This window comes from Carassius carassius, chromosome 37 (genome assembly GCF_963082965.1).
Source record: "Carassius carassius chromosome 37, fCarCar2.1, whole genome shotgun sequence".
NCBI classification, from domain to species: Eukaryota; Metazoa; Chordata; class Actinopteri; order Cypriniformes; family Cyprinidae; genus Carassius; species Carassius carassius.
The window spans coordinates 26,016,772-26,042,495 of NC_081791.1; the positions used below are offsets into that span (position 1 = coordinate 26,016,772).

General features: G+C 36.7%; 3 protein-coding genes across 4 annotated transcripts in view; all 3 read right to left on the reverse strand.

Moving 5' to 3' along the window:
- Window positions 1-1,659: 1,659 nt before the first annotated feature.
- LOC132118525 (cytochrome P450 2B4-like) lies at window positions 1,660-11,431 on the reverse strand. Its single transcript, XM_059528421.1, has 9 exons — window positions 10,625-11,431; window positions 10,307-10,466; window positions 9,346-9,498; window positions 5,249-5,409; window positions 4,740-4,913; window positions 4,392-4,533; window positions 2,349-2,536; window positions 2,135-2,276; window positions 1,660-2,046 (listed from the first exon to the last, which is right to left on the reverse strand). The coding sequence occupies exons 1-9, from the start codon at window positions 10,817-10,819 to the stop codon at window positions 1,856-1,858; spliced, it is 1,506 nt and encodes a 501-aa protein (XP_059384404.1). The 5' UTR covers window positions 10,820-11,431; the 3' UTR covers window positions 1,660-1,855.
- LOC132118524 (cytochrome P450 2B19-like) lies at window positions 1,660-15,695 on the reverse strand. 2 transcript variants are annotated; one of them, XM_059528419.1, is made up of 10 exons: window positions 15,447-15,695; window positions 15,138-15,297; window positions 14,341-14,487; window positions 13,863-14,023; window positions 13,235-13,408; window positions 12,881-13,022; window positions 12,361-12,548; window positions 12,147-12,288; window positions 11,879-12,065; window positions 1,660-1,858 (listed from the first exon to the last, which is right to left on the reverse strand). In XM_059528419.1, exons 1-10 carry the CDS (start codon window positions 15,639-15,641, stop codon window positions 1,756-1,758), a joined length of 1,599 nt encoding a protein of 532 aa, XP_059384402.1. In that variant the 5' UTR covers window positions 15,642-15,695; the 3' UTR covers window positions 1,660-1,755. The 2 variants fall into 2 exon arrangements, with proteins under 2 accessions (XP_059384402.1, XP_059384403.1); XM_059528420.1 differs by lacking the exon at window positions 1,660-1,858 and having other exon boundaries at window positions 11,667-12,065; window positions 15,447-15,689.
- A 248-nt stretch (window positions 15,696-15,943) lies between these two features.
- Window positions 15,944-25,724, reverse strand: part of tut4 (terminal uridylyl transferase 4) — a 31,541-nt gene continuing 21,760 nt past the window's right edge. Inside the window, exons 17-30 of the mRNA XM_059528417.1 lie at window positions 25,595-25,652; window positions 25,406-25,509; window positions 25,211-25,300; window positions 24,236-24,349; window positions 24,066-24,143; window positions 23,108-23,285; window positions 22,063-22,110; window positions 21,866-21,948; window positions 21,665-21,780; window positions 21,429-21,583; window positions 20,927-21,030; window positions 19,138-19,690; window positions 17,561-17,713; window positions 15,944-16,774 (exon numbers count right to left, since the gene is read on the reverse strand). Coding sequence (XP_059384400.1) covers window positions 16,692-16,774; window positions 17,561-17,713; window positions 19,138-19,690; window positions 20,927-21,030; window positions 21,429-21,583; window positions 21,665-21,780; window positions 21,866-21,948; window positions 22,063-22,110; window positions 23,108-23,285; window positions 24,066-24,143; window positions 24,236-24,349; window positions 25,211-25,300; window positions 25,406-25,509; window positions 25,595-25,652 — 1,917 coding nt within the window. The 3' untranslated portion in view covers window positions 15,944-16,691. The remainder of the gene's footprint in view (window positions 16,775-17,560; window positions 17,714-19,137; window positions 19,691-20,926; window positions 21,031-21,428; window positions 21,584-21,664; window positions 21,781-21,865; window positions 21,949-22,062; window positions 22,111-23,107; window positions 23,286-24,065; window positions 24,144-24,235; window positions 24,350-25,210; window positions 25,301-25,405; window positions 25,510-25,594; window positions 25,653-25,724) is intronic.

Below are 25,724 nucleotides of genomic sequence, written 5' to 3' on the forward strand. Positions count from 1 at the left end.
GCTGTGCTCGCGAGAGGAGCTCCCCCATCATCCGATACTCGTGAGTACATGTCAGCCCTTCGTAGTTTTAGCCATAGAGAATTACAGTACAGTTTTACAGTGAACAGTTCACGGATCAAACCAATTGGCAGTAACACAATGCCGTTGTACTTTGTTTGGGACCATGTACTATTAAAGCTAACGTAATATTTAACAAACTTCTTCTTTAGAAGGTCTTTAGAGTACAGCTTAAGCTAGTTGGCAGGTTTTTCCAGCCTAGTCATAGCTGGTTTAGCAGGCTTGCTTTAGATGGGTTTCAACTACTTTGAGGCTGAAAACCAAACAGCTAAAGACCAGCTTGACATGTTTAATCAAGCTACAACCAGATTAAATCAGCTATGTCCAGCCAACCTGCTTGTTTTAGTAGGGGAATCTTGTAAATGTCATTTGATTACTAATAATATTAACTAGTCACCATTATTATTATTTTGTAATATAGTTCAGATCCAAGTATAACCACTATTATTTGAAAATTGCCAGTGTTATTATACATGTTATAGCTTACTGTAGTCCTGCATTATATGCTGCGTTTGAAGTAACAATATTTTATTATCTATCTATTCATCCATCCATTCTCAGAACCTAGCACTGACCTGATGAAGCTGAAGAACGCACTTCGGGGTCTGATGGTCCAGTATCCTAACGGTGTCACTTTGAGCAAAGCACGCAGGTCCTGCCCGCTTCTCCTAGACTCTGTGGTGCTGGACAGCTATGCTTCTGTCCGCCAGCTCTTAGCATCCATGCCTGATGTGGTCACACTAAAAGGACTCGGTGTCCAGACATTCCTTCTCCCTCCTGGCACTAATCGATAGGATGGGAAGATTCTGAAGGATAGCCATTGTTTAGAGATCACGTATCCCACAATGCTTTGCAGTCAAACTGCACCGGTGACCAAAGCTGTTACTCCAAATCTTCTAAACTGTGACCACAGTTGGATTTTTCTTTTATATATAATCACAGCATTTTTTCAATGGGAGCAGAATTCAATCAAGAAATAAGAGCACCTGCAATTAGTGTATTTTTAAAATGCATTATAGAAATGTTTAAATACACCGTGTTTACATTTTTGAAGACCACAAAAATGCACTTAATTCTTTTTTACTGTGAGTGCTCACACACATCAGGAAATCATTGTAAAATTGAGGAAGTTGTATCAACTGCGATTAGGCAACTCAGGGATTGTTTTTCTTAGTCTTACGTGGTATTTATATGATTATGAACTGGTATAATAATTTTTTACACATTTTAACTATGTTCTGCTTAAAATGTTTTAAAAGAAATGTTCACAAGAACTTGTAACCTTTTCATTTTTAATAAGACTTGATACTACACTTTTAATTATGTATTCTCCCAAAGATATACTGAAAATTAGATTTTAAAGCATTGTGTGTTTTGTCAACTTAATTGATTTTCAGGCATATGCATGAAATGCATCCTATTATGTACATAATGCATTAACCAGTTTTACAATTTCAAATATTCACATGAACAGGGCGTGTTTTGGCTCCACGTGAGTATGAACCATACCGACAAGATATACATCTAGTTTAGACCTGTACAGGCCTGTCTGTAATAATAGCTTTTACATCATAAGAGAACAAAATCTTTACACTGTTGCAGTGGTATTACAACACTGAAGTAATTTATTGTGATGTCAGTTTTTTACTTTACAATGAGTAAAGCATGTGTACATTTTTCAAAACCATAACTATTAAACTAAAATATAATGTCTTTGGGCAAAAAAAAACTATTACCATTGAGTTGTGTTAAAACAGCTAGTGAAACTTGTGTAGAAGTTGGAAAGTGTACTGATGGATCACTCTGTGGATCCTCTGCTCTGGCAGATGATGTTGAATGGCTCAGGAGAGCGGACCACACTGACAATCCCATTCATGTCTGGCCACTTTGTATCAGGTGGCCAAGAGAAACGAATCCGCTGTAAGAGAGAGGTGACGAAGAGGAAGAGCTCTGTCTTAGCTAGGGTCTCACCGAGACAGACCCTCGGACCTGACAAATGGAGATCGTAAAAAAACACAATCGTATAAATGCAATGTTTGTTTTTTGTCTAATGAAATTATAGTCACAGGTTACTCACCCAAGGAGAAAGGGAGGAAAGACTCTGGTTTGAAGAAATGTCCATTATCATCTAAAAAATTATCTGGGTTAAAGGTGTCTGGGTACTTCCAGTGCTCCTTATCAGTTAAAATTGCTGTTAAGTTGGTAAACACCGTGGTGCCCTAAAAAGACAAATTGTGTTAGAAAAACTATTTCAATCAAGAATCACAAGACAGCTATGGTCCCTTCATTACCTTGGGAATGTCATATCCTCGTAGTTTTGTGGGCTGAGTAGTTTCATGAAAAACGCCAAACGGTACGATGTTGGCACAGCGTTGAATCTCGTGAACAGTGGCATATGTGTACGGTAGTTTGTCACGGTCATCCATGCTGGGCAAACGGTCGTAACCAAGCACCCGAACAATCTCCTCATGACATCGCTCTGTGTTGTGCAAAAAGCTGATGAGTAAATGTTTTTCCAATGCTAAAATGCTAATGTAAGTAAGCCATGGAAAGGTTGACTTCCTGATATGTTGAAAACCCGCCTGCATTCACAGATTGCATTCACAGAACAGTAGTTGCAGGGAATGAAAAGGGAAAATTATTGTACAAAATAATAATAACCAAAGAATTAAGCCGGCTAAATTCCAACCATCTAACTGTGCACAGAATATCCCACAGTTACAGTACAGAATTCTTCAGACTATTAAAAGACCAACAGGACAGCCATTAAGTGGCAACTTTTAATATATGCATAAGGGCATATTCAAGACATGTCATTCCAGGTTTGACGTCAAGACCAAATGTCATTGGTTGTGCATCTTAAAATCAATAGTTACATGAATATGAGATTTAAGAGCAGTGGAGAAGGGGATTTTTAGTGAATAAAGGATGCAATTTGGTCTGTTCTTCATATAGGGTGACACAGGAGTGGATTTTCAAACCTTTCCCATCCCACTCCCGCAAAAAATAACAATAAGAACCCTGTCCCATCCCAATCTCACAAGAAACTGGGGGGCAATTCTGTCCCGTCCTAATCCCAGAAGAATGACTCGCATTCCCTCTCATTGTTTGTTTGTTTTTTTGGCCAGAATCTGTCAGTTAGGCCTACAGTAAAAAAAAATACAATAAAATACAGGAGCCTACAGATCACAGCATGCCCACTTTAGTTGAATAAAAACCATAAATGTACTTTTTTGTTAATTTATTGAACTGAAAACCATCTCAAACAATGCACATTGTGTATTGCACACATAAAATTGCATGTAAATCATCCATGTTGGCGCATGTATTCTGTTTGATGTTTTTTCATTTGAAAGTAAACATTTTATTCTCTATAGATTTTTTCATACACAGAGTTTCGAAGTTTCTCACTCAAGTTCACGCGCATCCTGTTTGCATGAATTATTGTATAAAAGCTCAACATTTCGTTGTCATACTTGTGAACACAAATAAACTTAGTCTTTAAAGATTCAAAAGATGTACTGTATGACCAACAATTACAGAGTATCTTAAGAGCAACTGGTGCCTCTTATCTGTCCTGCTGTGAGAGCGGTGCGAAGCTTCCACACACACTTCAATAGCACACATTTCTGTTGGATAACATTAGATTGAGCGGCCATGTAAAGTTTTTACTACATACATCTTTCAGATGAAAAACTATATCTAAGGTCGATGAATGATAGGTGTGCTTTTTATGATGTCCTGCCCAATGTATAACATAGACCAGCCGTTAACGATAAGTCAGTCATGAACTGTGTACATCATTCACTTAACCAGCCACACCAAAGCAAACAGGAGGAGAGCATAAAGAGACAAGGGCAACTAGAATGGAGTTCGAAATTAAAATATACAGTTTATAGTTTATTTGTGTATAAAGTTGGGTATCATAGTGTTATTACGATTCCAAGTCCCACCCACTCCCGCTGAAATGTTTTCCTGTCCCGTTCCAATCATGTTACTTATAATGATTTTGTTTCCGATTACTGTGACCAGCGGGATTTCCCCAAAAAATGTCAGCCTTTAGTTCTTACACAAAGCTTCGATAGTAGACAACTCTCAGTAAGGTGAGACTAAACCTTGAACTGTACGCAAAAGAACAGAACACTTTATCAGCTTAACTTTATAACTACATTTTCTTGGCCGCATAAAAAAAGCAACTTACGTAACATTTTAGATATACATTATCAGTTTATGCATTCCTGGGGAATTAATTCAATCAAATTAGCATTTTTCTTAGAACGATACTCTACTGTTTTAAGATACAGAATGATGAAATTCTTAAGGCTAAATAGTACCTTGTACATCTGGGTTTTGAGTCAAGTAGATGAGCCCCCATCTGATGGTGGTCGATGTGGTGTCGGTTCCAGCCAGGAAAAGGTCAGATACTGACATTACCATGTTATCATCATGAAATGTGGAGTCCTCGTTGGACTTTTGCTGCTCCAAGAAAAAAAAAATGCATTTCAGTTTAACCAAACATATTTAGTTCCTTAGCATCTTACTGTGAATTCACCCCTGGAATATCGTTTGTCCTGCAACAAAATTTCTGTCAACCACTCAGGGTTATGACCCTACCACTCTAGGAATTAATCTCCCACTAACTACCATCAAAGAGTGGATAATATTGGTCATGATGATCTCACTTTCTCAATCTCTAGCAGGTAGGCATCAATAAAGTCCCGTGGACTGTCTGGATCCAGAGTTTCTCTGTGTGTTTTGACTGCTTTCTTGATGAAAACTTTCAACTCCTCTGCGTTCTGGTAAATTTTCTGGTGTGGCCCTGGAAAATGTTTGATGATGGGAAGCAAGTCAAACACCTGGAAAAGAAAATGGCTACATATAACTACTGTTTTGCATCAACTGCAGTAGTCTCCAGTTCTGCTTCTGGAGTTTCACCTTCCTGCAGAGTTTAGCTTCAATTGGCTCAAAAACACCTGCCTAGTTTCTTATAATAATGAAGACACTAGCCTTATCAAGTGAGTTTGAGTTATACTCTTTAGGAAGGCGGAACTCCAGGAGCAGGACTGGACCAGATTAATAGAATTTGTTGACAACCTACAGGAAAGCAGACGATGCACAAGACTGACCTCCTAAATCCAGTTGGATACTGGGATAGCCGTAAGTTAGAAACATATTTGGTACTTGTTCATACCTGTCCAGTAAGTGACCCTGACTGAATAATGTTCTCCTTCACAATTTCCAGAAGGTATGCGAAGCACTTGTTATCATAGTCGAAACGATCCCCAAACACAATGGAACAGATAATGTTGGATACAGCATTCTGTATTGCATGTTGGGGGTCAAATGGCTTGCCTTCAACAAAAAACATATGTTAGTTTCTTGCAAGCACCGTTTTAATACTTTAAAGAGAATCTTGACAAGTAAATGAATCTAAATGGACATTACAATTTTTTTTTTTTTAAATACTTTTTTTTTTTTTTTTTGCTCAATGGCATTTGAAGCCAACCTTAATACTGTGCAACAATAATACATACAGAGGTGGGTAGTAACAAACTACATTTCCTTAATCCAATTAGGACTGTCATGATTAAATGTGTCGACTGACATTTAATTTACAGCAGATTTGCTTACATTGCATCAGATTTAATTTTGCATGCAGATTCTGTTGAGCTTATAAAAGCACTATCCAATCAGAGGCATTTTGATTGATTCGAGTCGGTAAAATGCGCACAAATTCTCTCATCAAAAACAACAAAATGAAAAAAGATGCAAGCACTGATTTTGCAGTGTACAGTGGTGGCCAAAAGTTTGGAGAATTACATAAATATTGGAAATTGGAAAAGTTGCTGCTTAAGTTTTTATAATAGCAATTTGCATATACTCCAGAATGTTATGAAGAGTGATCAGATGAATTGCATAGTCCTTCTTTGCCATGAAAATTAACTTAATCCCAAAAAAACCTTTCCACTGCATTTCATTGCTGTCATTAAAGGACCTGCTGAGATCATTTCAGTAATCGTCTTGTTGAAGGTGATGCTTGAAATCATTGTTCTTCCATTGTTAACCATGGTGACCTGCACAGATTATTGCGTTGCATAAAAATGGCTTCACAGGCAAGGATATTGTGGCTACTAAGATTGCACCTAAATCAACAATTTATAGGATCATCAAGAACTTCAAGGAAAGAGGTTCAATTCTTGTAAAGAAGGCTTCAGGGCGTCCAAGAAAGTCCAGCAAGCGCCAGGATCGTCTCCTAAAGAGGATTCAGCTGCGGGATCGGAGTGCCACCAGTGCAGAGCTTGCTCAGGAATGGCAGCAAGCAGGTGTGAGCGCATCTGCACGCACAGTGAGGCCAAGACTTCTGGAAGATGGCCTGGTGTCAAGAAGGGCAGCAAAGAAGCCACTTCTCTCCAAAAAAAACATCAGGGACAGATTGATCTTCTGCAGAAAGTATAGTGAATGGACTGCTGAGGACTGGGGCAAAGTCATATTCTCAGATGAAGCCCCTTTCCGATTGTTTGGGGCATCTGGAAAAAGGCTTGTCCGGAGAAGAAAAGGTGAGCGCTACCATCAGTCCTGTGTCATGCCAACAGTAAAGCATCCTGACACCATTCATGTGTGGGGTTGCTTCTCATCCAAGGGAATGGGCTCACTCACAATTCTGCCCAAAAACACAGCCATGAATAAAGAATCGTACCAAAACCCCCTCCAACAGCAACTTCTTCCAACAATCCAACAACAGTTTGGTGAAGAACAATGCATTTTCCAGCACGATGGAGCACCGTGCCATAAGGCAAAAGTGAGAACTAAGTGGCTCGGGGAACAGAATGTTGAAATTTTGGGTCCATGGCCTGGAAACTCCCCAAATCTTAATCCCGTTGAGAACTTGTGGTCAATCCTCAAGAGGCGGGTGGACAAACAAAAACCCACTAATTCTGACAAACTCCAAGAAGTGATTATGAAAGAATGGGTTTCTATCAGTCAGGATTTGGCCCAGAAGTTGATTGAGAGCATGCCCAGTCGAATTGCAGAGGTCCTGAAAAAGAAGGGCCAACACTGCAAATACTGACTCTTTGCATAAATGTCATGTAATTGTCAATAAAAGCATTTGAAACGTATGAAGTGCTTGTAATTATATTTCAGTACATCACAGAAACAACTGAAACAAAGATCTAAAAGCAGTTTCGCAGCAAACTTTTTGAAAACTAATATTTATGTAATTCTCAAAACTTTTGGCCACGACTGTAGAAAGCTTAAGAGAATATAGCGAGTTTTTACGTATTAGACTTCAGTTATAGATCACTTCAGTATTCTTTGCATGCTTTCTTTATATATATATATAGGAATATTTTCCTAGTTTGAAAAAAACAGTTTATTTTTCATGCTACTGAAATGACCAGTGTAAACTATTGATTGTGTTATGTGTAAAAAGCAAGAAAAAAAAGCAATGACATTCCCCTTTGCAGATAATAAAGCTAGAGGAATAGTATGTGTTGTTGTTGTGCTCTCCGGGGAGAGGGCTCCGAGTTTGGCATTTGCCCGAACACAGACCACTCCCCTCCAAAGATGCGATTAGCATGGGACACACAGCCAAAGTGGGGCGTGATAACCCCCAAACCTTGCAGGCCTAAGGGCTGATGGGATGGTGGACATCGTCTGTAGTAGTAGCACTGCTGTTGCTACAGAAGAGATAGCTAGAGGCTCCTGTGGGATCAAGCACTGATGCAGCAGTGGTAAATACAGATAAAGGCTGCGTTTACATGGACTAGTCACTAGCTGCGTTTACATGGACCCTACTAATCCGATCGTAATAGGTCTGGATGCACTATAAGAATAAAAAAAGACATGTAAACATCACAGATTTAATTGACCAGATCCGACTAAAATTTTGATCGGATTGTAAGGGGAGGTTTATTCTTTTCGTAATCCGAACGAGAGGACATGTAAACACTTGATCGGCCTGAAAATTGAAACTGTTAAGTACTGCTCATGCGCAGTGAGGTAGTAATAGCGTAATGACATATGACACATGGAACAAATTGTTCCTCCTGGTGAATAAAGTGTAATAATTGAGTGTCCAGTCATTAGAAAACTCCCCTTTCACTCAGCATCTGTGAAGTGGAGTAGGACAACTTTCCACCAGTCCTTGTTTAAGACTCTCATCAACAGACGACTGGTTTTGGGTGTGGGAAGGGGCTCTTTTACTGTATAATAAAGGAAGCAGCACTGCACAACAGTTCATGTGCTGGTCGTTGCCTAATTAGGACTGGAAGTAGAAAATATCATGTATGCTTTTTAAAACAGTGTGCGACAACAGCGGGAAACTCTGTATACACATGCAGTGTGTGCATGTCAAAAGATTAAATCGGATCAGAAGCTTGGGACAAATTAACCGCATATCAACCCGAGCACTTTATTTAGAATTCATGTAAACACTACATTCTGGGCTGATGTGTAGAAGGACACAGGGGGAAGGTGGCTGATGTTTGGATGGCGAAGGGGCTCAGCTGTGGTGTCTTGAGAAGCGCTGGACAGTGACTCTAGACACCGGAGGATCCAGGGTGTCGAAGGTGTTGTCATCCAGGAATAATTCTATATCTGACATATTTGCGGTGATTGTATGTGCCAATGCTGAAAGATTAGAGAGAATGAAGGTAAGGCTGCTATGATTATTTATAGTGGTTCTCTCTCGTGGTGGTTGAATAGATGATGTAATTACTTGACCGGGTTAATTATCTGCACATGCTCCTCCCGAAATTTGTTAATAAAACTTTTTGATATTGCAGCTTCACCCTCTAATAATTCCTGCTTTTTTATTTATAGACATTTTAAATAATGCAATTGTGTAAAATGGTACTGTATGCATTATCTGATTACAGTGTGTAAATAAACATATATGTCATGTAAGGTGCTGTTTCTAATACACCTTTGCAGTGTAAAGATGGATTCACTGATGTTGAAAAATATTATTTTGGTAACAGTCTATAGTATTGTATCTGATCAGGCTAAATTTGACATAACATGGATACATTGAATTAAATAGTTATAAAACATTGTGCTTGAGTTACAAAAAAAAAATACACATAAGAATACAGTTTTGGATACTCTACCCACCTCAGAATAAATAAATGTACTTGAAATGTTTTGTCCAATCATTACGTCCACATGTTTGCATGAAGCAGCATGTTTGAAGTTTGTTTCTAACTCTGACTCAACAGGATGAGGTGGCACATGATTGAGAGTCTACAGCACCTCTGAGCAATGAAAACAGAGATTAAAATTCTTAACCTTCCAATTTGAGCATTTCAGGAACCAGGTAGCTGCTTTCCTCTGTCACACGTTCCTCCACAGACTTCTTCCCCAGGCCAAAGTTCCTTAGCGTGTGCAGAGCAAACCGTCTCTGTTGCCTCCAGGAGTGACCAAATGTGGCCATTACAATACCTTACATAGAAAGAACAGACCTTCAGAGTTTACAGGATATACACAATTAACTGAACAAAGACAACTTAAATGGATGCATAGCCCTAAACATTGTGATTACCCAGGTCTACTAAATTGAAAGAATCTTAGATTTAGAGTTGCAGTATAGCTACTACTTGAGGCTCTATCCAGACCAAGACCACATTTATGTGGTATAGAAGACATCAAGATCAAAACTCAAGTGTTTGCTCAAGTGATCAAGACCATCTTCAACCAGATAATAAAAAAAAATCTATGCATGAAGCTGGTTTTAGTTCCAGTCATTAGTGTCAAGGGAGTGAGGTTTACAGCACCTACCGCTGGCCTCCATTACACAACAATGAGTGTATGATTGATTTTGAGATGCATCTTTTCACACTGAGAATAACTGATGGACTCATATGCAGCCATTACAGATGATTCAAATGCTAACTGATGCTCCAGAAGGAAAAACTATGCATTAAGAGCCAGGGTGTAAACTTTTGAAAAAAATGAAGATGTGTACATTTTTATCATTTTCATCTTTTAAAAAAAAAAAAAAAAATTATCCTGCCTTTTAGAAGCTACAGAAGATACTTGCATGTTGCCCAGAGGACAAAATAAGTTACATTTATCCTGATCTTCAAATTCAAAAAGTTTTTCAACTGTATCTACTTGATAATGGAGAGCATTTAGTTACAGCATCTATCAAGAATCTTGCAATTATTTTACTTTTTCTGTTTGATTGAAAATTGCATGTACTAATATACCCTACAACACCAATTCATTTTCAGAACAATGCATTACTGACCATATCCTTCAGTGATCCAGATTAGAAGTGGTACAGGTGGCCTTCCTGAAAAAGATGAAGCATTTTGGACCAGGGCTTCCTTCGCAAGTTCGATTGTATTGAGGAATATTGCTGACTTTCTTCCGACATAGATAGTTGCCATCTCTCCATACTGACATAACTGTTTAGAAAAGATTTCATAGCAATTCAAAACAACTGAAGTGGCTTAAACATGGTCTCACCTGTGAATTAAGTCAACATGTACATTTTACAGAGTAAGGTGAACATAAGACACCTTTCCACAAAAGCAAAGCCTCTATACTCAAGGCAAACACTCACAGATCTTATGAACTCCATTGGGTTCTTTAAAAAATATGGTATGGTTCCCACAAAAGGCAGTGGTCTGGGACCAGGTGGAGTTTGAGCTCTGCAGGAATTAATCCTAAAGATCTCAAACAGAACCATAAAGATCAAACCTAGAAAGACTGCCAGGCATACAGAAGCCAGATCTAACTTCATGAAAGTCATCCACATGATGACAAATTAATTCCAAGACAAACACAAAGGCAACAGGCAACCACGAGCTTTATAAACACTGAGCAAGAGGGGGAGGAGACAGTGGGGATGAGAGTTTAATGTGACGTTTAATGTTTTTGTATAGTTATGCTAGTTATAACTGCTAAGGCTTCAAGGTTCTAAACATTAAAGACATAAAAGAACAAAAAAAAATTATACTTCAACACAACAATCATTTTCCGTTTATAAACGCACTGCCATGAATAAATGGATCCAATTGATGTTCACTTACTGCAGTGAACTAAGACAAGTTGTGCAAGTTTAGTAAATAACTGACTAGCTCAAAGATCTCTACTGCCATTTGCATTGTTGACACAATCTCAGCACAGCCAATGGATATTCTAAACCCTAATCTTGTGTTTATTAATAGCATTATGCAAGAGGTCTGGAAAGAGATGTAAGGGTGACAGTGAAATAATAGCAAAGGTAAAGCATGCCCTGCATAGAGTTCTGCACTTTGAGCTACATGTGTAGTAACCATTTTTCTTTTTTTCCATATTATATTATCTATCCATTCCTCTATTCATACTAGGAACCAAGCACTGCCATGATGAAGCTGAAGAAAGCACTTCAGGATCTGATGGCACTTCCCCATATGCTATATAAAATGAAGAGTGATTTTAAAGTATTTGTGTTTCATCCACTAATATGATAGATTGAGGATATATACATTATGTGCATTTGGTACAATTTTACATGAACATATAAGCCATACCTGCAAGATTTAAATCTGGTTTACATATGTACAGGCTTGACTGTTGCAAGTAGTCACAAGAAAAAATTGAGAGGAAAAAGCTTCACTGTGTTACAGTGGTATTACAGCACTTTTTTATTATGGTAGAAGATACACTTTACAACAAATAGGTACAGTATCCTTCAAAACCATAACTAAAACTTTAACCTAGAATATTATACCTTCAGGATAAATCTATTAACATCAAGAAGCAGAGCTATGTCTAAAAACAGACGGAAACTTTGGAAACTCATGTAGAAGTTGGAAAGTGTACTGAAGGTCACTCTGTGGATCCTCTGCTGTGGCAGATGATGTTGAATGGCTCAGGAGAGCGGACCACACTGACAATCCCATTCATGTCTGGCCACTTCGCATCAGGTGGCCAGGAGAAACGAATCCGCTGTAAGAGAGAGGTGACGAAGAGGAAGAGCTCCGTCTTAGCTAGGGTCTCACCGAGACAGACCCTCGGACCTGATAAATGGAGATAAAACACAATCGTATAAATGCAATTTTGTTTTTTGTCTAATGAAATTATAGTCACAGGTTACTCACCAAAGGAGAAAGGGAGGAAAAACTCTGGTTTGAAGAAATGTCCATTATCATCTAAGAAATTCTCTGGGTTAAAGGTGTCTGGGTACTTCCAGTGCTCCTTATCAGTTAAAATTGCTGTTAAGTTGGTAAACACCGTGGTGCCCTAAAAAGACAAAATGTGTTAGAAAAACTATTTCCATCAAGAATCACAAGACAGCTATGCTCCACTCATTACGTTGGGAATGTCGTATCCTCGTAGTTTTGTGGGCTGAGTTGTTTCATGAAACACACCAGAGGGTACAATGTTGGCACAGCGTTGAATCTCGTGAACAGTGGCATATGTGTACGGTAGTTTGTCACGGTCATCCATGCTGGGCAAACGGTCGTAACCCAGCACCCGAACAATCTCCTCATGACATCGCTCTGTAATGAAACGAAAGCTGATGGTGTATGTTTTTCAATGTTAGGATAGTAGCACTAGTACAAGTTGTGGCTTAATGGTTAGAGAGTTGGACAGTAACCCAAAGGTTGCGGGTTCGAGTCTAAAGCATGCAAGATATAAATCTATCAGTTTATGGATTCCCAAGGAATCAATTTGGGCATTGCAGGAACCGTTTCATTCATCATGGGCACTTTGCACAGATCACCAACACAGGAACAGTTTCACATGCTATCAGCATTACTCAAAACATTGGTGCCCCCCTAGTGGTCCTCATCAGTACAGATACCAGGACTATTGTTCAAATTACAAGTACCTTGTACATCTGGGTTTTGAGTCAAGTAGATGAGCCCCCATCTGATGGTGGTCGCTGTGGTGTCGGTTCCAGCCAGAAACAAGTCAGCTACTGACATAACCATGTTATCCTCATGAAATGTTGAGTCCTCGTTGGACTTTTGCTGCTCAAAGGCAAACAGAAATCATTTCAGTTTATCCAAGCCCATTTAGTTCCCTAGCAGTTTACCATGATTTCACCGCTTGAATATTGTTAGTCCTGAAACAAAATTCCTGTCAACCACTCAGGGTCAGGATTGGGATTGAAGCTCCCACTAACTACCATCAGAGAATGGATTATGCAGGTTTTTATAGCAGTTGTTCATTTTGATCTCACTTTCTCAATCTCTAGCAGGTAGGCATCAATAAAGTCCCGTGGACTGTCTGGATCCAGATTTTCTCTGTGCATTCTGACTGCTTTCCTGATGAACTCTTTCAACTCTTTTGCATTCTGATAGATTTTCTGGTGTGGCCCTGGGAAATGTTTGATGATGGGAAGCAAGTTAAATACCTGGAAAAGAAAAAGGCTTTGCATAACTATGCTGCATTAACGGCAGAAGTCTCCAGTCCTGCTTCTGGAGCACCACCTTCCTGCAGTTTTACGTTCCAACCTCATAACACCTGCTTAGTTTCTAATAATCCTAAAGACCTTGATTAGTTTTTTTTCAAGTGAGGTTAAGAGGAATTTGAGCTAAACTCTGCAAGTAGTTGGACCTCCAGAATTAGGACTGGACATCCCCAGTCAAGTAGTTTCCATTGTTCCATTGTATAACGTATTCCTTGGTGGTTTTGACAAACAAATTAAGAGAAGTTGAGGATTTGACATAGCATGAGTGACCTCTGGTAAAGTTTAGTAGAGTTTAACAATGCAATGCTTTGACAGTGGAACGCACCCAATGAAACAAGATCCACCTCCTGGTCCATCTGGATAACAGGACATAGCAAAGCTAGAGACTTGTTCATACCTGTCCAACAAGGGATCCTGACTGAATGATATTCTCCTTCAAGATTTCCAGAAGGTATGTGAAGCTCTTGTTATCATAGTCGAAACGATCCCCAAACACAATGGAACAGATAATGTTGGATACGGCATTCTGTATTGCATGTTGTGGGTCGAACGGCTCGCCTTCAAGAAAGAAAACCATGTATAAGTTTCTGCCAAGCACCATTTTAATACTTCAAATCTTTCCAAGTAAATTAATTTAAAAAGTTGTAACATCAAATCTGGTTCAATTACACTTGAAGCTAACCTAAATACTGAGGATTGGGACCAACACATCCCCCTCTGTTTTGTTCAATATACATCCACATGCTTACGTGAAGCAGTATGTTTAAAGTTCGTTCTTAACTCGGACTCAACAGAACAAGGTGGCACATGATTGAGAGTATACAGCACCTCTGAGCAATGAAAAAGTTCAAACAGAGACAGAAATTCTCAATAACCTTCCAATCTGAGCATTTCAGGAACCAGATAACTGCTTTCCTCTGTCACACGTTCCTCCACAGACTTTTTCCCCAGTCCAAAGTTCCTTAGCGTGTGCAGAGCAAACCGTCTCTGCTGCTTCCAAGAGTATTTGGCCATTAAGATACCTTACAGAGAGAGAACAGACCTTTAGAAATACTTAAAAAATACACCAACAAATTGAACAAAGAAAGACAATTAAAGGGGTCATATGAATTTAAAATTTTCCTTTCTCTTTGGAGTGTTACAAGCTCTTGATGCATAAAGAAGATCTGTAAAGCTGCAAAGACTAAAGTCTTTTATCCAAAGAAATATTCTTTATAAAAGTTAAGACTAGCGTCATCTGGGTTGCCAGATTGAAGACAAGGAAGCAGACGTGCCTTTAAGTTGATGAGTTGATTTATCCACGTTATAATGTGCAAATGTGTAGGTCATAGAGCTTTTTAGATGGATGCTGAGGGATTTTAGGTTGAGTACAATCTGTGATCTCTGACCCAGTTTGTTTAGTTTGCTGGCAATGGGCGGAATCACAGACCAAAACAAAACGGACATTCTGACATGGAACACACATTTCAAAATAGAATAAGCAGCTGTAGCATTTTTTCTTCTTCTGAGAAAAAAAAACAGGTATTTGAACTTAGCATGTTTTCTAAATATCTGCAAACATTATTTTTTATGCTTTAGTAGTCAAAAATTATATAAAGCAACTTTTTTTATGTTCAAGTATCCTACACCACCAACATTTTCTAATTCACTGTCACTATAGTGTATTACTGACCATATCCTTCAGTGATCCAGATTAGCAGTGGTACAGGTGGCCTTCCTGAAAAAGATGAAGCATTTTGGACCAGGGCTTCTTTCATGATCTCCACTGTATTGAGGAATACTGCTGGCTTTCTCCCAATATACACAGTGGTCATCTCTCCATACTGAGATAACTGCTCCGAGAAGATTTCACAGCATTTAAATACAACTAAGGTGGTTTAGACATCGTCTCACTTGTGAATGAAGTCATCATGGCATGTCGATTTTACAGAGAAAGGATGAATATAAGACACCTTTCCCCTATACAACAAGAAAGACTTACTGATCTTATGAACTCCATTGGGTTCTTTAAAAAATACGGTATGGTTCCAACAAAAGGCAGCGGTCTGGGACCAGGTGGAGTTTGAGCTCTGCAGGAGTTAATCCTAAAGATCTCGAACAGAACTATAAAAATAAAACTAAGAGACAGAGCCATGCCTACAGAGGCCAGATCTAACTTCGTCAGAGACGTCCACATGCTGATATACACATTTCAAGACAAACACAAGAGCAGCAGATGACTGTGAGCTTTATAAAGACAGGGCAAAGGGGGAGGACACAGTGGGGGTGGGAGATTGACATGCCTGTTCATGTTTTTGTATAGTTATGGTAAATATTCCTGCTAAGACTGTAAGGTTCTAACCAATCAAGACAAAATATATATATATATATATATATATATATACACCACTCATTTTCCCTTTATAAACACACTAGCATGAGCAAATGGACCTAAACAAAGTCCACTCACCGCAAAGAGGAATAAACAGGCTGCAGAAGACAAGTTGTGCAAGTTTAATAAATAACTAACAAGCTCAAAGCTCTCTACTACAATGTATATTTTTGACACTAAATCTCAGCACAGCCGATGGATATTCTACACCCTAATCTTGTCTATATTAATGAAACTATGAAAGAGGTCTGGAAATGTATGTAAAAGTGACATGTAAAAGGCATTGAAAATGCTTTCAGCTCAGATTGTTGCACACTCATGCGATACCTGGCATTTGAAACGATAAAAAAAATATAAAACGGTATTTAAAAAGATATATAAAAGGCAACACTTAAGCATGTTGGTTTGCTTTTTCTTTATTTTTTTGGTCTTTTCTTAATTTTTTTCTGCTCTTTTTTTTGTCTGTTTTCTTGGTTTGCTATAGTTTTTGGCACTACATAATTGTCTTATTGGGTTGTTATGTTTGATTTTACTATCTAAAGCCTTTGTCCTTATGCAAGCAAAATAGGAGTACAGCTAATAAAAATAAAGTGAATACATTTTAAATCCTTATTTTACACATAAAATAAAAACACTTTTTTCGGACCCCTCCAAAAATAGGGGTATTAAAATATTTGACATTTTGTATCACAAATCAATGTGATGATGCACACAGAAATAAAAGGAAAATAAAACATATAAACTGTACAAAAATGATAAAATTCATTTTAAAAATTTCCAAATGATGCAAAGTTAGTCTCTTTTTTTTTTCTATAAGGACCTTGGGCATTGGTTTACAAAGTGAAGTGTCTTTCTTCATTTCTTCTGTTGAATGTAGTTGAGATTGCCGTGCCGACTGTGTTGAATCAGCGGGTAATGTTGATTTGCCACCACAGACCCTGCAAGAGAGGCAAACAAGTGATTGGAAAATGTTTCCTGATTTATTAGTGTGTGCACTTGTGTCCTGTAAAAACCAGAGAGGAATATTCAGAGGGAATGTCAATGGAAAACATGTTCCATGCATCAAATAGTTCTTTTAATAGTTAAAATTATTTAGCATTCTGACATTGAGACAATTAAGCATGGAAAAAAAATTACATGTTTAGCTTTTTTTTCTTCTTTTAAAAAAAAAAAAAAAAAAAAAAAAAATGTTTTCTTGATATTTTTTTTTGTGCTCTTTTGTTTTTGGTCTGATGTCTTGGTTTGCTCAAGGAAATGTTTTTGGCACCACATAACTGACTTGCTGGTTTTGATTATGCTATTCGAAATAAATAAATAAATAAATTCCGGGTTCCTTTTACTTTTGGGGGGGTATTTGGGTATAAATTATTATTTTTTGGTTCTTTTGGGTATGATTTTCCTATCTAAAGCCTTTCTCCTTAAGAAAGCAAAATAGCATGTATGAATAAATACATATAATTAAATAAATGACATCATGTTGGTTTGAATTTTTTGGTCTTTTCTTGATTTTTACTGCTATGAGAAATGTTTTTGCCACTACATAATTGACTTATTGGGTCTAAAATGACTTAAAAGCCATTGTCCTTAAAGTAAAAATAGCAAAAAATAAAAATAAATTCAATAAAATGAAAAAATAAAACTGTTACTTTCCACGTCTGATACAGATTCAAAAGGTTTGAATGTTTTAGAGTCAACATGTCAGAGAGACAATGCAGCACTGGTACCTTGTGAGATGAAGGGTTTGTTGGGCTGCTGGAGGTAGGGTGGCAGACGGTAGGGCATGAAGGATGGAGACAACGAATACGGAGCAGAACTGCTGTGATCCCAGGACCGAGAGCCCTGACTCACACCGCCAAACTGAGACGGGAAATTAGGATCTGAGATATAGAGAGAGAACAGTGAACACACAGCTCTGAACCAACAAACAGCAAAATAATGTCACACAAACATTATGAAACCACAAGCTTTCAGGTTACCTGAAACAAACTAGTTTCAAAAACCAAGGCTTTGTTAGACTGGGATTTTAAAGGGTTACAGGTGAAACAGCTCCAATCAAGGACAAGCCTAGTCTAGTAAAACCAGTTCCCGGTGTTTAGTCTAACAGCTGTGGAGTCACCCGGTGAACCCAAAACACCTGTGACACTTACCTGAGCTCTCAAACACACTGCACTGACTTCACTCATCTCTGAACACAACCATATATTTAGCAGCAAATAATGTTGAGCTGGATCTTATTCATCAGGATTTGATTGGCTAGAAATACTTGACTACTTCACTACTGGTTAATTCTATTTTCCATTCCCAAACAGCTTTTGTAACATAAACGCCAAAATTTTTTAAAATTTTTTTTTTTTTTTTACATTTTAGCATTTGCCCCCAATAGCTCAAATTAATTAGTAATAACCAAACAGCATTTTTCTTAATCCGAAACCAATTGCAATGTAACAGTTGCAAATTTATTTATTTATTGCATTTTCTTAATGAAAAATAAAACGTCTTGTTTGTTGTCCTTTTGATTTTGAGGATATTATTGAGACAACTGATTTTGGAGACATTAAAATAATATCTTGACTAAAAAAATGTTTTAAGAATAATTTGTGCCGACTGTGCAAAATAAGACATTTGCTAATATTATCAGTTTTCATGTCATTTATGTTCATTTATAAAAACTAACTGATAAAAAATAACTACTAGATTACAACTTCATTACTTAATTATATTTAATAATAATAATTAGTGCTGTCAAACGATTAATCACATCCAAAATAAAAGTTTGTTTACATAAAATATGCATGTGTATTGTGTATATTTATTATGTTTATATAAATACAAACAACTGCATGCATTTCGAAAATATTTACATGTATATACACATTTATATGCTAATACTTGATATTTAATATAAGTATATTTAATATATAAACATAACATTTTTCTTAAATGTACACATGCATGTGTTTGTATTTATATATACATAATATATACAGTATATACACATTATGTAAACAAAACTTTCATTTTGAATGCGATTAATCACGATGAATCGTTTGATAGCACAAATAATAATGATACATTTTTCCAAAACAGCATTAAAAGATAGACAATTTTATAACGTGGCATTTACCTTTTTACTGTGACAAGCTTAGCAACATGCCAATGTCAAAATTAATTGAAATCAGAGTGCTATTTGCGTAAAGCCTAGATCTCCGCAAGGAAAATCTGCTTAGAAAGCATTTCACTAGGTTTCTAAACTGAGTGACAGACACAGTAACCAGTGAGTGTGAGCACCGTGTGTGTGCACCTGTTTTGTTTACTGTGCCGTTCCCCACCAGTGGCCCCGGATTGAGATGCAGACTGTGCCAGGGGTGCCCCCTTTCTCTAGCGGGTCCACCGCCCACTCCACCAGTCACCCGTCCCGTCGACGGCTGTGCAAAGATGATGCTGGGGTCGTTCAGGTTCATGTGGGCGGGGCTCACTGCTGGCCCGCCTCCATTCCCGCCTCCACCGCCTCGGATGGCGAACTTCAGGCCCGGAGAGGACGGGTGGCCAGAGGCGGTGGAGACCCCAGAGCCCTGGATGAGAGGGCCGTGGATGGGCCAGGAGGCCGAGGTGAGGGGTGGCTGCTGGGGGTGGGCAGGCAGGAGACCCAGCGCAGAGAGACCGGGGTGATACTGGCCCGGGTGGGAATGAGGGAAGTTGAAGATGGGGAGCTGGACCTGGGGAACCTGCGGCTGCGGATGGGAAGGATTGGAGGTAGAGGATGCTGAGGAAGGCTTGCTGTTCTGTGGAGAGACGGACGCCTGGCTGTAGGGAGACTGCTGAGGAGAGTACGGAGGAGTCTGGCGCGTATCAGACTGAAAGGAGAACAGACAGAAAAACCGTCAGTTCAACTAAACACCATAATGAAAATTCATGTTCTGTTGCTGGGTGATACTGAATATTTGTTATATATGTATATATAATTAAGCAAAACCCTCACAATTTTAATACACTTTCCATACCAATACCATGCTAACATCTGTAAGTATCAGAGTATATACATAATTATATATATATATATATATAAAATTCAATATATTCAGTATATACATAATTCTATATGTATATAGTTTACATTTTTCTAATTATGACTAATTATACTATGCTAAATATAAAAAAAAAAAAAATTACAAACGGAAATATAAATATAATTCATATACACAACATATCTAATTACTATATCATTTTATTTAGTGAAAGGTTAATTAAAAATAGATATATTATTTTTATTATAAATATGAATAATTATACATATAAATTTAAAATGAACAAATTAATATAAAATAATATTTACTTTATTATACACACTATGTAGTTTCTAAATAATATTATACATACATACTAACAGTCATATTTTTTGTATATTTACTGAAAAGTAAACAAAAAAAAATATTAGGTAATTATTAAAATAATAAAATAATAAATAATACAACATAAATCTAAATAAAGTTCATATAAATTAAAGTAAAACATTTTTGTTTGTTGAAAATTGTTGAAGATTTATTACAACTAGAAATAATACATAGATAAAATATATATATTTTTTAATTAAACCAGATTTTCAGAATCAGAAAGGGCTTTATTTTGCAAAGTGTGTTAACACACACACAAGGAATTTGTCTTTGTAGTAGGAGCTTCCTGGACACAAAATACAAAAATAAATGTACACAATTTTATAATTTTTACTGTGCTTTTGTGACCAGTATTGTTTGGTTCCAAACTATTTGGTTGAAATTTAATTTGACTGGCAAAATAAATTAAATTCAAAACATACAATAATAGGGGTCACGATAAATATCGGCCGATAATTAATGCGCATCTCGTCAGTAAAGCCGGTTCTGTAATTATCGGTAAATTCCTTCAGGTGCTCCATTTCAAAAAGAGCAGCTGTTACTACACAGAGCAGTTGTTAACTGACAAGCTGCGCAAATCCACATTCATTATCAGTGTGTATATATCAGTAAAATACTAAAGAAACATCAACTACTTCTCAAAGACAGTGGACCTCTATCACTCAGCCACAGCTGACAGTAGAGGCTTCTGGTCCTTACACATTCAGAGGGCTGCCTGGTCCGTCCGACCCGATCCTGGACTGAAGCACCTTGAGGGATGGGGATGGACTGAGAGCTCGCCATGGCCCGGACCATGTGAGGCACTGGAAAAAATACAGCGCAATCATAGTCAAAAGCTTTATATGCTGCCCCCTACTGGACACAGATGAGTCAAGACAATTGTCCGTAAAGGCAAAAATACATATAAGAGTGCATAATAAAGTCAGCAATGACAAAACAATACAAAACTACTGACTATAAAAGTCTTTTGCAATAACGATCCACTTTATGTGAATGTGTGAGATTCCGATTCCTTAACCACTATAATGAATTATCCAGAATAACAGTAAACAGCTAAGTGCAGTACATAGTAACACTATTTGCACTACAAACCAGTCTTATTATGATTATAATACACAGTATTAAGCAACATAAACAACAGCAACATATTTTGTTTAGCTAAAAAAGCTGCAAAAAGACTGAATGAAGTTTTGAGCTGTACCTGGTCCTGGCACTGCTCTCTGACGTAGGGGTTTGTAATCGGGACAGTCTCTCCTCACATGACCCATATCACCACATTGAAAGCATCGTCTCTCTCTGGGCTCCCTGTCCTCCTCCCTGACCTCCTCCTCACGCTCATTCTCCTTTTTCTTCATTCTGTAAACAGAATATGAACAGAAAAGCAGCTAAGCACTTTGCTGTAAAAGGTAATAATTTCTGCGTGTGTGAGCAGCACACCTGCGCCTCTTTGGGCAGTCCTTCATATAGTGGCCGATCTTCCCGCAGATCCGACAACAGCGGTCATTAGGAGCCAGTTCTCCATCCGTCAGCACCTTCGAGTCAAAGAAGTAATCCTGACAGAGAGACAGAGACACAAAGATGAAACGAGGCATGAAATGAAGGATGATGGCACTCTGGACCAGTTTTAATGTGACTCACGGCCTCGGATCCTGGCTGAGGGTAAAACGGGGTGCCAAACAGCTTCCTGCCGTTGATGAAGGCCTTCATGATGAAGTTAGTCACTGTGTAAAAAAGGCAGCAAGAATGAGTGAGACATAACCCACCATACATTTACTAGAACTGCTGTTTAGAGCGGAAAAACACGAAGATATGCGGAATGGGATAGTTTTGCTTACTTTTGCGAGAAACACCAGCCCCAAGATTGTGATTCAAGTCAAAGGGATCTGTTAAAAAAGAATGTTGTCATGTAAAAATACAGCATATGACATTTAACCTTACTAGGGGTCATGCAACACAATTGATATTAAAATATTAGAAGTCAAACTGTAACTTTCACATTCAGTGAAGTTACTTCAACATTGGCTAAATACACAACACAAAAAAACAATACTGTTTAAAATAATAGTTATTATTATTATTATTACATATATACCATTTGACTTTGTGGGTTTAGTGAAACAATTATTAAAAATAATTAGATTACTTTGTCATATAATTATAAATAAACAAATATAAATTATTGTATATTTAATAAAATAAAATCTAATAATTACAATATAACAAAAATATAAACAAAAACAAATATTTAAAGTGTTTTAGTGAATTAAACATTTTACTTTACAAATTTACTTGGAAACAATGGAATATCTATAGTATAAAATTAATAAAATATAATAAATAAATAAAAACAATATAAACCATACATTATTACTTTGTGTATTTAGAGAAAATGAATTACTTAAATAGATTTCTGATTAATAAAATAAATAATATAAAAAAAGAGTGCGTATATATTAATTAATATAATTGATTTGTAACAAATGAATTAATGAATAATATAATAAAATATATAAATTAAAAATTGAAATTTTACTGTATTTTAGTGCATTAAATATGGTAAATCTACTTGGAGAAAAAAGGATGGGATAACTATAAAATAACATTTTATTTAAAAAATATCAATTCAAAATGTACAAAATGAATAAAATATATAAAAAATATGATTTTAAAATCTATGTTTTTTTTATGATTTTATAATTCATTATGTACCCATTTTGGACTTATGAAATGGTGTTGAATTAAAAAAAATAATAATAAATTGAGAAGGCAGAATTAAATGAACACACTTATAAACAGAATAAAATGAATAATTCTTATGTTGTGTATTTCATAGCAGATCGACAGCAAAGTTGCTGTATGCTGATGATGAGTGTTTAAAACCTTCGATTGCGATGCATTTGGACGTCCACTGTTTCTCAAAGGTGGTGAGGCGTTTGCGCTGGCGGATGGAGATGACGTGCTCTTTAAAATCAAACTCCTCTGTGTAGAAGCGCAGCAGACCGAGCCACAGCTCGCCGACCGTCTCCTTATTCTGATGGAGCTCTGGCAGACGCCGCCGCTGGACACAAAAACACACACATCAAATAATGCAAAAAATTCATCGGAATGCATCATTTGTTAACAGTGTCCAAGTGAATAAATACTGAATATTAGAACTCAAACTAAAAGTACACCACATTCAGTGCATTGGCTAAATAAAATATCAAAATACATACTAATCATTTGTTATTACTATTATAAATAAATAAATACTACATAAAAACAGTTACTGTTTTTCTTTGTGTATTAAGTGACAATTATTAATTATTAAACAAATTAGATGATTAATATTAAAATGATAAATAATATAAACAAATATATACTATCACTTATTTTTCCTTGCATAATTAGTGAAAAATAATTACAAAATTTTTTTTTTTCTATGCATTTAGTGACAATTACTACATACTACTATCAGTTATGGATTTTCTTTTTTTTTTTTAGTAATTGTCACTAAATAACACAGAAAAATTATTAACTGATAGTATTTATTTGTTTACTTATATTATTTATAATTATAATATTACGTAATCTAATTATTTTTGTAATTAATTGTCTCTAAATAACATCTTGTTATAATTAAAACAAAATTGTATATATAATTTATTTTTATATGTGCATTGTGACAATAACTTTTAGATTTACTAATAATCCCAAATATATACCATCAATTATTATTTTTGTGGACTTTCTAATGAAAAGTTAATATTAAATCTAATAACTATTAAATGAATGAAAATGGTACAATGCAAGTAGAATGAAACCTCTTCAACGAACAGTGACAAAACTGCCTGCTTACCAGCTCATTAAGATCATTGAAGAAGAAAGCGTTCCAGCCATCCACCATCCTCTGAGGAGCAGTGTTCCCATCGAATATCTGCAGAAGAACACAATCATTCAGTTCCGTGGTCCTGATATTATCACTGAACCATGGTACTACCGCAGTACGTCTGTGTAAGGGCGCTGTACCTCTTGTAACACAGGGATGACTGGTGGTTGTCTCTGTTGTAGGAAATACAGCACCATGAGGATGTAAGCATAGGAGGAGAGACTTCCTCTGGAGGCGTCGCCAATGTCGCAGCGCTGCAAAACACACATTTAGATTTCACATCCTTTTTTGTCTCCTTGTGTGCATTCAATCAATACTGTAGCATACAGCAATTTCCAATGCATTCACATAAGCAGAAAATCAAAAGAGCAGTTACATGGTGCACTAAATGTACACTTTATTATTAAATAACAGTTTATGAGCTCTTATTAACTGTATAATTAATAATAATAAGAATTTTTCCTTCACTATTTTCATCGTTTACACTATTGTTCATAAGTTTGGGTGAGTAAGATTTTTCTTGAATGTTATTGAGGGAAAAAAAAATCTCTTGTGTTCACCAATTATTTAATCAAAAACAGTAATTACAGTACCATTTTGAAATATTTTTACAATATAAAATAGCTTTTTGTACATTTTTAAAATGTAATCTATTTAGCTGAATTTCCAGCATCATTACTCCAGGCTTCAGTGTCACATAATCCTTCAGAAATCTGACTATTACCAGTGTTGAAAACTGTTGTGCTACTTCATATTTTTGTTAAACATTTGTTTTAGGATTCTTTGATGATTAGAAAATTCAAAAGTTCAATAGAACAGCATTTATTTGAAATCTTTTGTGACATTGTTAAATGTCTTTACTGCCACTTCTGATCAACTGAATGCATCCTTGCGGAATAAAAGTATTAACTTATAAAAAAAAAAAAAAAAAAAGACAGAACCCCAAACATTTGAAACATCAGAAAAAGCTTAAATATAATGTAATTAGATGAACTACTCGTGCACATGTTCCTTTAGCACTAGCTGTCTGAATGTGCATGTTTGAATATCGCACAGAATATTTTACGCAGCTATCTGCTTTCTAAAAATTTAAATCACATTTGTGATGGTCTTACCTTGGCAAATACTTTCATAGTGTAGCCCAGATACTGCACACGAGGGTCTATAGCAGCATATGTGGCCAGCATCCGGGTGTTGTGTTGGGCCTGACACACAAAAACATAATTCAAATAAAATAAATACATAAATAATTAAAATAAAGTAAAGTAGGCAAGTTTTAATATAGACACTAATATAATATAATATCTCACCAGTGTGTTGTAGAGGCTGATGTCTCCCTCCAGTCCGCTCTGCCTGTGTTCAAACTTCACTATAGGCACTTTAGCAGTTGTGATAGGCAAAATATTCCTTAAACCTGAACCACACAAATAAATGAATCTGGCGGCACTGACAAATCAACTCACACTGACTCCAGTTTCACAAAATAAAGCACTCCGTACCTGTGTGTTTCTTCAGCACCTTGGCTAAACCCTCAATGATCTCCTTACAGTTCAGCTTCTGCAAGAAAAAACGAGAAAGTGAAAAAAATAAAATAAGACAAACAAAACACCATTTAAAGTAAGGGAAAAC

What these genes read in the sequence shown, in the direction of transcription:
- LOC132118525 (XM_059528421.1), bottom strand. Translation starts at nt 10,819, where the DNA reads ATGTGGATGACTTTCATGAAGTTAGATCTGGCTTCTGTATGCCTGGCA. An exon ending in CAGGGTCACTTACTGGACAG is followed by an intron (nt 4,914 to 5,248) that starts GTATGAACAAGT and finishes TTTCTTTTCCAG; the next exon opens with GTGTTTGACTTGCTTCCCAT. An exon ending in ACCTGCTAGAGATTGAGAAA is followed by an intron (nt 4,534 to 4,739) that starts GTGAGATCATCA and finishes TTCTTGGAGCAG; the next exon opens with CAAAAGTCCAACGAGGACTC.
- LOC132118524 (XM_059528419.1), bottom strand. Translation starts at nt 15,641, where the DNA reads ATGTGGACGTCTCTGACGAAGTTAGATCTGGCCTCTGTAGGCATGGCT. An exon ending in CAATGGAGTTCATAAGATCA is followed by an intron (nt 15,298 to 15,446) that starts GTAAGTCTTTCT and finishes TTCTCGGAGCAG; the next exon opens with TTATCTCAGTATGGAGAGAT. An exon ending in CAGGATCCCTTGTTGGACAG is followed by an intron (nt 13,409 to 13,862) that starts GTATGAACAAGT and finishes TTTCTTTTCCAG; the next exon opens with GTATTTAACTTGCTTCCCAT.